Consider the following 15,155-nt stretch of genomic DNA (forward strand, 5'->3'; position numbering starts at 1 on the left):
TTTTCTAAAAGAATCAATGACCTCTGTAATACGACGTTTTATAATCACTAAAATAGCTACTAGTTGGAGAAATGGATCTATATATTTTGGTCCTAAATACATCCATTTTTATTCATTTTCATAATAAGTAATTTCAAACGAGGAAGTATATATTTTTAGGGTGTTTTCTATTTCTACCTTTCTTTATTCTTGTACCTAGTAGCCTCTGACTCCACAATCCACCTGATCCTAGCCCTAACCACCGCTAGGCCACGACGACACCCAAATCCAGACCGACCGCGCCGCGTAGGAGGGCCGAATTTCGTGTTTTGACCCTTTTTAGAAAGTATTTTAGGATCTGGTCCCGGTTTGAATTTTTTTTGAGATTTGACCCTTTTGCCTACCGCCAGGGCATCTGGCAGTAGGGTTAGATAGCCTACCGCCAGGTCCCATGGCGGTAGGAAACTTATCCACGTCAGCACGCGGAGACGGCGCCGTCCCCCTCCGTCGCACCCTACCGTCATGGGCCCTGGCGGTAGGCTGTCTAACCTTACCGCCAGGCGCCCTGGCAGTAGGGTGCGGGGCAGTTATTTCGCCCGAGACCGCGCCCCTTCCCTTGTCCCCACCCCTCCCCTCCCCCAAGTCGGCAGTTTCTCCTTTCTTTCTCCCCCAAGTCGCCCCTCTCTTCCTCTCTCATCTCCTCCACTCCCCCCTTGGATCTTCACTGATTCTTCACCGTTTTGGCGGATCGAGATGGCCCCGAGGAGAGAACCGTAAGCTCCTCCGATCCCTCCAATTAGTTTTTGCAAACTTGCTACCGATTCGACGCATTATTTGCTTGAAATCCCTCATGTTTTTGAACTTAGATTGATTTTTTTTCACCTAAGATTGATTGTAGTTGTAGTTCTTAGTTCTTTAGTAAGTAGTGGTATTGGATATGTACTCTAATCAATAGTTCATATGTTAGTGTGAAGATGAACCCTAGTTCATAATTTTTTTTGTTAAAAAAATTATGATGTATTGTTGATAAAGGGATGAACCCTAGTTTGATGATGCATGTTGATATGATGATATGCTCTAGTGTGAAGATGAACCCTAGTTTGATGATGCATGTTGATATGATGATATGAAGATATTGTTTGGAAAATTTTGTTTAAAAATATGAAGCTATGATGTATGTTGGAGGTTTTTTTTATATGATGCATGTTGATATGATTTGATCCATCATGTGTAGTAGATGTTGTTGGAGGAATATGCTTAAAATTTGATCTTGATATGATTTGAGTTCATTGTTTGTTTAAGTATGCTTATGCTTATGGTGTTTTTGTTTATGAAACTCTATTAAGGCGGCCACCTCTTGCGGACAACATCGGCCCATGGTACTGCATGCTGGACTGGGCATTCGACAAGGGTCATCGTGCCCGTTTCATAGAGAACGGAGAGGTAAGTGATATGAAAGAAATTTTGATCAAAGTTCTCGGATTGTTGAAAATGGTTTCCTAACTTTTTGGCGTTCACTTTTTAACAGACGCTCCAGCCACTACGCATGAGGGGTCACGGGGTTCATGGGCATATGGACTACGACGAGCGCTACGCGCCGTTCTTCAAGAGAGCCCGTCTGTTGGGTTTCGTGCTGCAGTTCAAGCGTCAGCCGCCGACGCTTGTCCATGCGGCTCTCACAGCTCTGATTGACCGTTGGAGACCGGAGACCCATTCTTTCCATCTACCATGCGGGGAGATGACGGTTACCCTAGAGGACTGGGGGATGATTACTGCAATGCCGATCGAGGGTCATGCAGTCACCGGTCGAGTGGAGAGGGCCAACTGGCAGGAGAGGGTCACCACCCTCATCGGCGACTGCCCCGGTGCCAAGAGTAACCGTACATCCGGTGTGCCGTTGCCCTAGCTCTCGGAGCACCGGAGGACATGCCCCCAAGGCGCAGATGAGGCGACTGTGGAGTTGTACGCGAGGGCCTATCTGTGGTATATTCTCTCGGAGGTCGTGTTTCCAGACAGCTCCGGGAACTCTGCTAACTGGGCGTATCTGTTCTTCCTAGCGGACTGGGATGCAGGGTACAGTTGGGGGACGGCATCTCTCGCCTACCTATACCGTTCGGTAAGAGAGTGTCTAATTGCGTACCTACCTACGAAAGTGTGTCCATGCCATTTTCTTATATCTGATCCTCATTTGATGTTTTGCAGCTTGACGACGCAACGCAGAGGACGGAAGACAAGTCCAATATGGGTGGCTTTGTCTGGGCCTTCTCCATTTGGATGTGGGAGCGGCTGCCGGTGGGGCGTCCGGAGAAGTTGCCAAGACGCCCATGGGAAGACTATGGCAAAGAAGGCGACGAGACTCGAAACCCTACCGTAGCTTACGAGTGGGACGTTGTCAAACTCTACACGGGCCTAAACAAGATTTCGTACAAGACCTACACCAACGAGTTGGACGCTTTGACGCTTACGCAGGTATATGAACTCGCCCAACACCTTTCTCTTTGATTCCGCTATTGACCGAGAGTGCGAACTTACCAAGGTATATGTAATAGGTAATCTGGTGGATGTATCGACAAGAACGAGAGTGGGACTTTGATCTGAACGTGATGTGCGATGCGGACCGTGGTCTCTGGCGGTGCATCGTGCCCATGATCTGCGTGTACGCCGTCGAGTGGCATTTGCCACAACGCGTGGCCACGCAGTTTGGGATTTATCAGCATACCCCACCGGGCCAGCCCACCGATACCGGCGGCCACGCGCTCCACCTGAGCTCTTTGTTCTCTGTGAGATTATCATGTTTCTTGTTGCTTATGATGATCTCATTGCGCTTATGATGATTCTTGTTGCTTATGCCTTGCAGCATGAGCCGGTAGAAGAATCAGTCGATCACAGACTGGGGAGAGGAGCATAAGACTCATGTGACGGAGTGGAACCGACGGAGGTGGCGTAAAGACGTGGAGAGGAGAGTGACTAACTGGGATGATTACCTGGGCCGACACATGAGGTGGTACGATGATGGCCAGAAGCACCGTCTTCGTCTCAGGCCTCGATGGATGACGGAAGACATCGCGGAGCTGGAGTGGGCTGACCCCGATGAACAGGCATACCAGACCGGCATTAGAGACATGCACAGTGGATTTAGGGAGTTTGCACCCCTCATCAACAGAGTGGTACGTTTGAACCGACGGTCGTATTTAAAATATTTTATTCGTCAACATGACTGACTTATGCCATTACAGTCCGGTGAGCTGAACAGATGCATCTTTGAAGCCTCAGATGCACTAGGTCATCTTCCCGGGAGCGTACAATCTAAGACCAGAGTCAGGGGGACGATGAAGGTACAATTTCAGTCTCCTCGGAACAGATGCATCTTGTTCACTTGCAGTCAGTCGATCTGAACTTATTATGACCTTGCTTCATTGTGAGTGCAGAAGTTCGTGCAGCGTTGTCGCAAGCTGGTAGGGCTGCTTGGGTGTGCTGGAGCTGGGTCAGTTGAAGCTCATCAACCTGTAGCCACACAGGGTATCATCGGCTCATCGAGCCATGCTCCCTCGTCGTCTAGGTTGGTTGGAGAGGAGGAGGAGGAGGAGGAGGAGGCCATATATGAAGAAGGGGAGGAGGAGGATGAGAGCAACGGGGAGGAGTACGATGAAGATTATGGACCTCCAGCAACTCAAACGTCTCAAGCATCTCAGCTGCCGAAGAAGAGGAATCCGAAGAAGAAGGATTTGCTGAGTCCGGACCCTTTCCAGAGACCGGTTCCTCGACGGCCCAAGAAGAAGACCGAAGAGAATCGTTCAAAGAGTAACGAGGACCGTACCCCCAAGAGGGGAAGGAGCAACTGATTATGCTCTTCGATAGTTGGCTCTTTTAGTTTCGTTGAACTTCGTTTGATTGAACTATTCGGGTGGTTATGAAGCTACGTGGAACTATGTATTTGCTATTTGTGGATCTATGTGTTTGCTATTTGTGAAACTATGTGGAACTCCGTTTACTAATTAGTTGAAGTTCGTTTGAAATGTTCTATGCACTTCAAATTTGTTAATGTGTATGTGATGCCCAAGTTTAATTGCTTGAGATCTGTGATATTGTTGTCATATTTGTGAAAATTGCTATAATATTATTGTGATATTGAATTTGAAAAGAAGCAAGCAAATGAACTTAAATTCATAAAACACAGGACCCTACCGCCAAGGCCCCTGGCGGTAGGGTCAGATAGCCTACCGCCAGGGCAACTCAATTTTTCATTACAGAATCGTTACACTGAAAAAACAAGACCCTACCGCCAAGGCCCCTGGCGGTAGGGTCAGACAGCCTACCGCCAGGGCAACTCAATTTTTCGTTACAGAATCGTTACACTGAGACAGGACCCTACCGCCAGGTGCTCTGGCGGTAGGTTTGGACAGCCTACCGCCAGGCCTCCTGGCGGTAGGTACTTATCCACGTCAGCGCAGTCAAACGGCCGCCGTCCCCCTCCGTCGCACCCCTACCGCCATGGGCCGTGGCGGTAGGCTATCTAACCCTACCGCCGTAGGCCCTGGCGATAGCAAAAGGGTCAAATCTCGAAAAAATTTTAAACAGGGATCAGATCCTGAAATCCTTTCTAAAAAAGGTCAAAACACGAAATTCGGCCGCGCGGGAGCGGGAGACGGGACGGGAGGCGGCGCGGAAGGGGCCAAAAGTTTGAAAACGCGCCGCCGCCGCGGGCGCCAAAACGCAATCATTCCAACGTCCTCGCCGCCCTCCCCTCCTCCACCTTTCCAAAACCCAACCCGCAGATCCCATCACCAATAAACAAGACCACAAAATTCCCCCCTCCCTACCCTTTCCACCTCGACATCCACCGGAAATGGACCCCGCCGCCGCCGCCGGGGCTCCGGCGGCCGCTGCGCAGCCACCGCCCCCCCCTCCTCCTCCTTACCTGCCCCCGCGGCTGGTCATCGACGGCGCCGGAGGCGGCTCGGGCGCCGCCGCGAGGGCCTGCCGGCACCACGCCTACAGCCGCAAGCAGAAGTCCCTCGGCCTCCTCTGCTCCAAGTAGGGGGGAGATCTCCTCGCTCTCCCGTTTCCGCATGACGCGTTGTGCATTTCGCCGGTTTTTGACCTAGCTAGGCTCTGCCGGGCTTTGCAGCTTCGTGGCGCTGTACGACCGGGACGACGTGGAGACGGTGGGGCTGGACGACGCCGCCAGGCGGCTCGGCGTCGAGAGGCGCCGGATCTACGACATCGTCAACGTGCTCGAGAGCGTCGGGGTGAGCCTTGATTTCCTTGCCTGGCATGGCCTTCCCCGCAAGACACTTATTTTTTCGTCCTTGGCATTCGATTTTACCGATGGCCTTCGTGACAGTTGTTGAGCATCACGCAGATTCTCGTGAGGAGGGCCAAGAATCGGTACACATGGATCGGATTTGAGGGCGTCCCTGCCGCGCTCAAGGAGCTCAAGGTTTGGATCCGCATATTCTGATCTATGCCAATTCTACACGATTTAATTATTGTTCTTAATTAGCTGGGCAATTCTCTTCAATAAATGAATGAAAACGGCAAGTCTTTTACATTGTTTCGAAAAAAAGAAGATTCTTTAGACCGAAACACTATCATGATTAATGTCTTCCTCTTTTGTTCTTCCCGCTTGTTCAGGAGAGGACACTGAGAGAGATGTCTGGATTAGCTCCGCCACCGGAGGAATCATCTGCTGCCAATGTTAGATTTCTTCACTCTGTTCTGCTTGCTCCTTTTACTTGTGAAGCAATTGTTGTGTTGCTGATAAAAGAAGTGGCCTTTCTTATGGTGGCTGTGAAGGTGTCGGACGATGAAGACGACGATGATAAATTGGGCGATGCAGATGGGGACGCCGACAGCGAGAAGCTTAGCCAGTCCCTCGACAATGCTTCTGATAAGCCTGACGTGCCCATGTGCCCACCTAGATCTGGTATGGCTGATCAATCTCTTTCTAATTGTTTTGCTGTGCCTAGTGACCATCATGTTATGCACTGAATGTGTTTCTGGTGCCACATTAGTAGACCATAGGAAGGAGAAGTCGCTTGGGCTGCTCACGCAGAATTTTGTCAAGCTCTTCCTCACCATGGAGGTGAACCGATTGAGAATTCCACTGCATTTTTTTTCATTAAGGCGGCTTGTCCTTCGTGGTTAATTGTAATGTGATTCACTACTGGCACAGGTTGAGACAGTCTCACTTGATGAGGCTGCAAGGCTGCTCCTTGGAGAGAGACATGCCGAGAGCAATATGAGAAGTCAGTACCTGCTTTTCTTATATTTTATGGGATCCATTGCTTAGTCGTGGCAACAGAATTTTCTATCCAACTGGAACTCATTACAATTCTGATGTTGATAATACAGCTAAGGTTCGTCGACTGTATGACATTGCCAATGTGCTATCTTCTTTGAACCTCATTGAGAAGGTAGTCTCTTGACCACATGCCATTTCAAATTGTGGAAGTGATCATTTTTCTTAGCATGGTTGGTTTTGTTGTTTGTTTCAGACACAGCAGGTGGACTCCAGAAAACCTGCATTCCGGTGGCTCGGTCAGGCAAAGCGAAAGGAAGGTGCCACTGTCACGGTTGCTTTACCACCATCCAGGAAGATTATGTCTAGCAAGAGGGCATTTGGTACCGACATCACAAACATTGACAATAAGAGGGGCAAGTTAGTCTTGGAAACAGAGAACAAACCCAAACTCATGCAGGGTGGCAGCAGCATGTTGAAAACTTTCGAGAGTCAGCTCGGGCAAGGGAAGAGTAGTGGCTTTGTTTATGGGCCCTTCCACCCTGCTGGTGCAAGGAAACATGAAGTTGATGATCAGACGGTGAGGGAGAATGAGATGAAGAACATTCAAGACTGGGAGAGTCTCGCTGTTTCATTCCGTCCACAGTACCAAAATCACGGTAAGCTAAACATTTCTCCCACATGTTTATTTTCTACAGTTAAGATTTAGGGTTTAGAAAACTGCACTGGATGGAATTTTGTTTTGAGATGCCAATTTGGTTATCTACCTCTTTGCACTGGATGCATTGAAGTGCTTGTATGACCCTCTATTAGTTACTAGTAATTTACATGTCTAGTACTTTGGCCACTTCACATCCAAATTGATATGCATGATCAAGAAGAAACTGGAGCTCAGGAATTCAGGACAATGAATTTTATACGGTTTCGTTAACTTTAGAAGTTTAGCCCCTTTACTTTGAGTAGGCATTCTAGCGGTTGTTTGTACACCTGTTTGTATTTATGCATTGACCGAAACACGTATGTAAACACATCCCAGGATAGCTGACATTAATAGCATTTGGTCTTTTGACAACCAAATTCAACATGAGTAGTCACCAGTGATCGTCTCGGAGGTCGCTGGCCTGGCTATGCTCACCTGAGTAGATTAGAGCGGCAGGGGGGGGATCGGTGGTAAGGACGGGGAGGAAGGAGAAGAGAGGGGAAATAAGATGTGTGGCTGACAGGTGGGACTAGGGGTAGTCTTTGCCACACCAACCTGACAGACGGGTCCCACCCATCAGATTCGCTGTCAAAATGCGCTAAGCCTCAGATCAGCGCAATTTATTACCAACCGGCCTCAAAAGTGGTGTTTTTTTGAATTTTTCTCAATAGTGGTGGTAATTAGCCCCAAATGTGGAGTTTTTTTTTTAATTTAGTATACTTAGTTTAGGGGATCTCTAGCAGATCCCCTAAACTTAATCCCTCAAACCTTCTCTTTATCCCAAAAGGCAATTTTTTTCAGGGGCTGAACTTTCACAACCATACCAGAAATCTCAATTTCTGAATCTAGTGATCTAGTTTTAATAACTGCCATCAGCTCTCTGGTCTTTGACAAGTGGTTGTATAGTTTCTCATGATATTATTTCCAGTTTTAACTTCTACAGTACTCCCTCTGTAAACAAATATAAAGGCGTTTAGATCACTAAAATGGTTTAGGGTTTAGGGTTTAGGGTAAAGAAATATAAGAGCGTTTAGATCACTAAAATAGTGACCTAGACGCTCTTATATTTGTTTACAGAAGGAGTAACTTTTAACTATGCCATTTTTGCTGTTTGTGTCAAATATATGGTTTACCCTGTTGATAAACTTACACAGTTCCCCTACATTTTGTGAATGCAGCGCTGAGTGATCTTTTTGGCCATTATGTTGAAGCATGGAAATCATGGTACTTGGATCTTACACGGGATTCGACCTCATGAAGGATGGTTTAGTTTAGGCAGGTCTGTTGTAAATCAGTTCTTGTAGGCAGATCAACTCATCTGCCGAGGACCCTAGAAAGGATTCGACCTGTACAAGATGTCATAAAAGCACAAAGGCTCATTTCGCCTTTGCTCGATGTATTTACTCAATGCAAAAAAGAAACAGAATAATGATACACTTGACTGTCCATCGTTTTTTGGCAAGTGTGCTTTTTTGTCTACATCATGAGTTCTACTTGGTTCATCTTCAGTCTTGTTACATCTGTTGTCTCCAGCAAAGTGTTACTTCGCAGCTGTATAAGAGAGGAGATGGTTGAGACAACAGCTGAGGCTAGCATATTAGAGCCACCTGGTTTGATTTATAATTTCTGCTCTTTTCAGTCAGCTTTGACGAGTTAGTTGTTTCACCATCACCTGGATATTAAAACCTTGACAGGCTATGCTAATCAAATTCAACAGAATAAGCTAGAAAGATGTTGATCACTGATGTAAAATGCATCTGAGTACTACAACAAGATCTGGGCTGTTAGATAAAATGTGGTAGTACCAGGATTGACTTATAGGAGTCATTTTCCATACCCACAAATACCACAGCACATACATGCTCACAAAATTCACAAATTCCAAATGAGTTGTGTCCAAGCTACTGTTAAGACAGGAACACACTTCAAAATACCAGCAGTAGCAATATCCAAATGTCTGCAGTAATCGCAACACATCAACTAAATGGAAGCTTGGAATATCCACAATTTCAATGAAACAGATATTTAGAAGCCATCAACCATCACATATATAGCAAGCCATCAAACATCACATGGTTCTTTCAATAAGAGGCACTTGATGATATCCTCTGAATTATGGACGCGACAACATTACTGAATGCTTGAAATAGGTTTGCACTTGACCACAACAGTTACTAATAGCGAGCCACAGACAGGCTAAAGTGCTTCATTTCGGGCTGGTGAAGAACTTGTTGATTCCTGGCATGATCTCGGGGGTCTTGTCCTGCACATAGGCTCTGAGGCCATGCTCGGCGTAGCGCCTGCCCTCCTCATGGTTCTCAAGCACTCCCGCTGCCCTCCCCATCTTGTTGACCCTGCAGATGAAATCATCTCAGTACATTGTTACTAAGAAGTATAGGTTGTTTCAGGCTTTTCTCTAACAAGATTAAGATAAGCTGCCATGAATTAAAATAACCATCAATGTAGATACTGTTTATTAAGATCGTCTCCCAATCATGCAAGTGCACTAAACAATTGCTAGTACAAAAAGTAGATCATGTACTAGTACAATATTTCATTATCCATTAGAACCCACAGGATAACACACATGACTTCCTGTCTGTACGAGCTATGATTGGTACAATATCATACTCAGAATACAAAATTATACTGCGAAATCCCGCATAATTTCACCAACAATCCACGCGCACAAGCAAATAGCTTCCCCAAAAGGCCAAACGGTTCTCACCCCTCGTCCTCGTGGGCTGATTCTCCCACCCAAATGGAACCAAGACCACAACTTTTTCTTTCACCTGAAAAAACATGGATATCGACCGTAGCAGCGAAGTCAACACTAAACACCCAGCGGCCAGCCACCACGAACAGGCCATAATCTAGCGGATCTACTCTTTCCTAGTCCACTAATAAGCCGTACAACGCCAAGCCATGTACTAGTAATAATCAAACAAGCGAGGGAGGGGGCCGATTCGTTTCTCTCAATCAAGAAATAAACGGCCAAGGATAAGAGGGGGGACTGCAGTCGAGATCTTTACCTGACTTCTGGGTTGCCGGTGATGTTGCGGAGGAGGCTGAAGGCGCAGATGCCGATGGCGACGCCCGTGGCCGCGAACAGCGGGTACACCTGCGCGGCCGCGAGACAGGATAATAAGCGAACGGAAGAAGGGGAAGTGGTAGGAGCGGGTGGATGGCCCGGATCTGGGTGTGGAGCTCACCTCGGGCCTGACCCACTTGCTGGCCATCGGAGTCGCGGGGAGGACGCTGCGCCGGCGGCGGAGGGGGAGAGTGAGTGAGAGAGACGAAAGTGGAGAGGCGACGGCGGTTGCGGGTGAGAGGGAGTGGGCGGAGTGCGTGAGCCGGCTTTATTGTGCGGGTGTGGTTGCTCAGTCGCTCGGGCTTGCTTGGCTGAAATGACGGGCCTGCCCTCGGGTTTCCACCTGGTTTTCTGCCAGTAGCACCCGGCTTCGGCGTAGAGACAAGTGCATAGGATCGCATACGTGCAGGTGAGGTTTTTTTAAGGAAAGGATTAGCTAGTTTTCTCGTAGCCAATTAGCTTACGAAAAGTAGTCGTTGGGTCGATGGATATACTCGCCCCCATTGGCGAATATTTTTGGTCGGAGCACTAGAACTTAGCAATCATTTGGGCTCACTGATTGTGTAGTGTGGAGGGAGAACTATGAGAGATTAAGTGAAGGCATGTTAAGAGGTACCGTGCGACCTTAGCACATAGTATTAGCACATAGTATTAGCACATGTTTTGTTCTAGAGCAAATCTCAGACACATAGTATTAGCACATGTTCCTCAGTGAGCACGTAAAGCAAAATTACCGTAGAACGATTGTTCTAGGGCTTCGGGATAAGAAAAAACATGCAAAGCAAATGTGCGACACAAACGCTGATTGCTGAGTTGCCATTTTTCTCTTCACGTCCACAAATGGCACAGATTATGGTGTGCGCGGCCAACGGCAACAATAGGACGGTAGACACTGTCTAGTAGGTTGGCGGAATAAATGAGTAGATGCATGTGAGTAATTTTGGAAAACTTCTTACGGATCGCGATGTAGGTTGCAGTGGTTGGAATAGATTGAATGACGAAATTTGTCCTCCAGGTGCATGGTTCGAGCTCTTTTTCTTTGAATGGATTTTCCTTGTGGATGCGGCCTTAATGGTGCAAGGGTCCGACTAGGGAAAGGGAAAGTTTAGATGTGTTGGGGGAGACAAGAAAGTGCGATGACAACGTAAGTCGTGGTGATATATTGTTGGTATGTTGAAATAAATCTTGCATCGGTTTCAATTGGATACAACTAGTAGGAGAAGATCCGATCCTTGATTTTGTGTTGTATGCAAGAAAATATTGGAACAATGAACAAATATGAAGAATATATCATGTGTTCGAGAAATTAGTTAGTTTGTGCAGCATACATACATATGTGAGGTTCCATCATGGTTCGCGTCCAGATTTCCTTTTATAAACCGCTAAAGAGAGAGTTCAACCAATGTAATATATAAACAAAAATAAAAATGTGAGTTGGCACATGAATACACGTGTAGCTTAGTTGCTTGTTGAGGTCACTATATTACTTGAACTTGTGAGTTCAAGTTTCAAATGAAGCAACCTTTTTTTGTTGATTGTTATATGTAAGCCCTCACTTTTTCATCCCTTCAAGGTGGACCGCGGATCTAATTACAAGAAAAGCAGAGGGTTTTCAAAAATATGCGATGGATCATTTTTTTGTCACTTAAAGGTGTATTGTGGGTTAATTACTGAAAAAGGCAGGGGGTTTCTATAAAAATGCATGACGGACATAAATTATCCTCCCTTTGTTAGTAGGTATAGATTATCTTTTGCGAAAAAGCATCCAGAACTATATTATAAAACTTCATTAGAAGTATGAAGCACCCCAAACATAATAACAATTACATCAAGGTCCCCAGACCATCGAACGACCACGACCGCCGCCAAAACGAGTAGCTGACACGCCATTATCGCCACTCCCCTGCCAAAATGTATTCATGTGCCAACTCACATGTAATTACTGTTCTCCTAGCTGAACGAGCAGCCGACTTGGCCTATTGGTGACAATTGGGAAGTCTTCGTGCACGTTCTCCTAAGGACCATCATCCTGGAGCCACAATCGTCGTCATTGCACTAGTAGAAAACAGGGCTTTCGTCCATGTGTAGGACCTTGAGAAGAGGTGTCTAGAGGGGGGGGGGGGTGATTAGACACTAAGTACCAAAGTTGCAGTTTTTAGCTTCTTTAAGTTTAAGTGGAGTTTAGGCACAAGTTTAACATTCACAACATATAGCAAGCAAGCATGCAAAGAGTATATGAGCAGCGGAAAGTAAAGCATGCAACTTGCAAGAATGTAAAGGAAAGGGTTTTGGAGGATTCAAACGCAATTGGAGACACGGATGTTTTTGGCGTGGTTCCGATAGGTGGTGCTATCGTACATCCAAGTTGGTGGAGACTTCAACCCACGAAGGGTAACGGTTGCGCGAGTCCACGGAGGGCTCCACCCACAAAGGATCCACGAAGAAGCAACCTTGTCTATCCCACCATGGCCGTCGCCCACGAAGGACTTGCCTCACTAGCGGTAGATCTTCACGAAGTAGGCGATCTCCTTGTCCTTACAAACTCCTTGGTTCAACTCCATAATCTTGTTGGAGGCTCCCAATTGACACCTAGCCAATCTAGGAGACACCACTCTCCAAGAAGTAACAAATGGTGCGTTGATGATGAACTCCTTGCTCTTGTGCTTCAAATGATAGTCTCCCCAACACTCAACTCTCTCTCATAGGATTTGGATCTGGTGGAAAGAAGATTTGAGTGGAAAGCAACTTGGGGAAGGCTAGAGATCAAGATTCATATGGTAGGAATGGAATATCTTGGCCTCAACACATAAGTAGGTAGTTCTCTCTCAGAAATAGGATACTGGAAGTGTAGGTTCAGTCTGATGGCTCTCTCCACGAATGAAGAGGAGGTGGAGGGGTATATATAGCCTCCACACAAAATCTAACCGTTACACACAATTTACCAAACTCGGTGGGACCGAATCAACAAACTCGGTCAGACCAATTCAGCAAATGTAGTGACCGTTAGGATTTTCGGTGGGACCGACATGCAACTCGGTAGGACCGATATGGTTAGGGTTAGGGCATAACGTAATCTCGGTGAGACCGATTACACAAACTCGGTGAGACCGATTTTGGTAATTAGCTAACCAGAGAGTTGGTCAGGCAGACTCGGTTGGACCGATTACTCAAAGTCGGTGGAACCAATTTTGGTAATAAGTTAACCAGAGAGTTTGCATTGTAATCTCGGTAGTACCGATTGTTCAAACTCGGTGAGACTGATTTTGATAATGGACATACACAAAGAGATTACAATCCCATCTCGGTGAGACCGAGATCCCTATCGGTGAGACCGATTTGCCTAAGGTTTGCGACAGTGGCTATGTCATCTGAACTTGGTGGCGCCGGATAGAAAGAATCGGTAGGCTGAGTTTGACTTTAGGTGTAGGACATATGTGTGGAAGTGGGAAAGTAGTTGAGGGTTTTGGAGCATATCACTAAGCACCGTGGAGCAAGAAACTCATTAAGCAACACCTCATCCCTTCTTGATAGTATTGGCTTTTCCTATAGACTCAATGTGATCTTGGATCACTAAAATGTAAAATGAAGAGTCTTGAGCTTTAAGCTTGAGCCAATCCTTTGTCCTTAGCATCTTGAAGGAGTTCCCACAACCTTTAGTCCATGCCATTCCATTGTTGAACTTATCTGAAACATACTAGATAAAAGTGTTAGTCCAACAAGAGATATGTTGACATTAATTACCAAAACCACCTAGGGAGCACTTGTGCTTTCAATCTCCCCCTTTTTGGTAATTGATGACAACATATATGAAAGCTTTAGATAAAGATATAGAGAATAACAAGTAAAGCTTTGGAAAGACATGTAACAAGCATAGGCTCCCCCTACATGTATGCAATCATGTGAATATGGAAAATAGAAGCATGTGAGAGCATAACCATGATAGAGTAGGCAATGTGTTACATGTATATTGGCCATATGCATTAGAGCAAAGAATATTAAAGAAAATACCTTCATGCTCATAAGTCCTTGCAAAACAGTATGTACATCAGCAAGAATTCCTCATACACATGATTGTGATGCATATACTTACCTTGTAGTCTTGAGTTGGCTTAGGATGGAATGAACCTGCGTAAACAAGGTTAGATAACACAGATACATCTACTAGCCAGAGCAAACAGAAGAAACCACAAGAATACCAAGATTGGGATGACAAGTAGAGAGTGAGTACTAAGTACCACATTGGATTAGACATGTCCCCAAGAGTAAAGATATGCAATGAATTTAATTGATTTCTTTCCCTTAGATGTCTTGCTCCCCTGAATCTAGCATGGGATACTGGGAGAAGATAGGGAACAGAAAATCAGAGCTGAAATTTATAAATGAACAGAGCTAATGCAAACTAATGCAAATAAGCACATATGAACATGTCTTTCCCCTCAAGAAGACATGTGGCATCTCTCCTCTTGAACACCAAGCATCTGGGATCCTTGAGAAATACTTTCTACTTGAGTATTCTCTCCCCCCGGAGATCTCTTTCTCCCCCTGAGGAGGTGATATACTCTTCCTCTGATGTGATCTCTCTAAATGATAAGCTTTGATGTGATCTCTCTCTCCCCCTTTGACATCAATTTCCAAGAAGGGTTTTCTAGAATCTGTTGAATGGGTTTGGTCCTTGAGTCACAGCACAAAGCATTTGTAAAAATGTGATGCTTGTAGAGGACAAGATTCATTGAGTGGAGCTGGATCAGAAGAAACACAGAATAAGTGGCAAACTGGTTTTCCTGTTGTGAAATCGGTGGCACCGAGTGGTATGCTTCGGTTGTACCGAAAGGATTTGGTTGGACCGAAAACAACAAATCGGTGAAACCGAGTTCATCACAGAGAAAACACTTGTCACCTCAGCTCACTTATACTTGTAAGATCTCACAAAGATTCGCAAGGAATTTACTGAAGGATATGCAATGAATTGGATGCAGAAAATGCAGAGCAAACAGAAAGAAATCTAGATGAAGTTTTTTTTGAAAGGGGAAACAAATATGCATGAGACAAATGCGAGAGCATAGAGAAGAATACAAGAGAACTTCATCTAGAGATGGTTGGCGACAAAGTCACCTATGTTAGAGTATATTGACTTAGGAGTCAAG

General features: G+C 45.9%; 2 protein-coding genes across 3 annotated transcripts; one reads left to right on the top strand and one right to left on the bottom strand.

Annotated features, from left to right (window-relative positions):
• The first annotated feature begins 4,722 nt into the window (after positions 1 to 4,722).
• Positions 4,723 to 8,399, top strand: LOC119335771 (E2F transcription factor-like E2FE). Of its 2 annotated transcripts, none has more exons than XM_037607847.1 (10): positions 4,723 to 5,013; positions 5,108 to 5,228; positions 5,342 to 5,419; positions 5,614 to 5,676; positions 5,776 to 5,905; positions 5,994 to 6,064; positions 6,155 to 6,227; positions 6,334 to 6,395; positions 6,477 to 6,879; positions 8,099 to 8,399. In XM_037607847.1, the coding sequence occupies exons 1-10, from the start codon at positions 4,826 to 4,828 to the stop codon at positions 8,176 to 8,178; spliced, it is 1,269 nt and encodes a 422-aa protein (XP_037463744.1). In that variant the 5' UTR covers positions 4,723 to 4,825; the 3' UTR covers positions 8,179 to 8,399. The 2 variants fall into 2 exon arrangements, with proteins under 2 accessions (XP_037463744.1, XP_037463745.1); XM_037607848.1 differs by having other exon boundaries at positions 5,997 to 6,064.
• A 484-nt stretch (positions 8,400 to 8,883) lies between these two features.
• Positions 8,884 to 10,289, bottom strand: LOC119335772. The gene is made up of 3 exons (XM_037607849.1): positions 10,133 to 10,289; positions 9,953 to 10,041; positions 8,884 to 9,274 (listed from the first exon to the last, which is right to left on the bottom strand). The coding sequence occupies exons 1-3, from the start codon at positions 10,157 to 10,159 to the stop codon at positions 9,127 to 9,129; spliced, it is 264 nt and encodes an 87-aa protein (XP_037463746.1). The 5' UTR covers positions 10,160 to 10,289; the 3' UTR covers positions 8,884 to 9,126.
• Positions 10,290 to 15,155: the final 4,866 nt, after the last annotated feature.

The sequence above is a fragment of the Triticum dicoccoides genome, chromosome 7B (genome assembly GCF_002162155.2).
Source record: "Triticum dicoccoides isolate Atlit2015 ecotype Zavitan chromosome 7B, WEW_v2.0, whole genome shotgun sequence".
Classification (NCBI taxonomy): Eukaryota; Viridiplantae; Streptophyta; class Magnoliopsida; order Poales; family Poaceae; genus Triticum; species Triticum dicoccoides.

What these genes read in the sequence shown, in the direction of transcription:
- LOC119335771 (XM_037607847.1), top strand. Translation starts at nt 4,826, where the DNA reads ATGGACCCCGCCGCCGCCGCCGGGGCTCCGGCGGCCGCTGCGCAGCCA. An exon ending in TGCCGAGAGCAATATGAGAA is followed by an intron (nt 6,228 to 6,333) that starts GTCAGTACCTGC and finishes TTGATAATACAG; the next exon opens with CTAAGGTTCGTCGACTGTAT. An exon ending in TCCACAGTACCAAAATCACG is followed by an intron (nt 6,880 to 8,098) that starts GTAAGCTAAACA and finishes TTGTGAATGCAG; the next exon opens with CGCTGAGTGATCTTTTTGGC.
- LOC119335772 (XM_037607849.1), bottom strand. Translation starts at nt 10,159, where the DNA reads ATGGCCAGCAAGTGGGTCAGGCCCGAG. An exon ending in GCAAGTGGGTCAGGCCCGAG is followed by an intron (nt 10,042 to 10,132) that starts GTGAGCTCCACA and finishes GCGGCCGCGCAG; the next exon opens with GTGTACCCGCTGTTCGCGGC. An exon ending in ACCGGCAACCCAGAAGTCAG is followed by an intron (nt 9,275 to 9,952) that starts GTAAAGATCTCG and finishes TTTCATCTGCAG; the next exon opens with GGTCAACAAGATGGGGAGGG.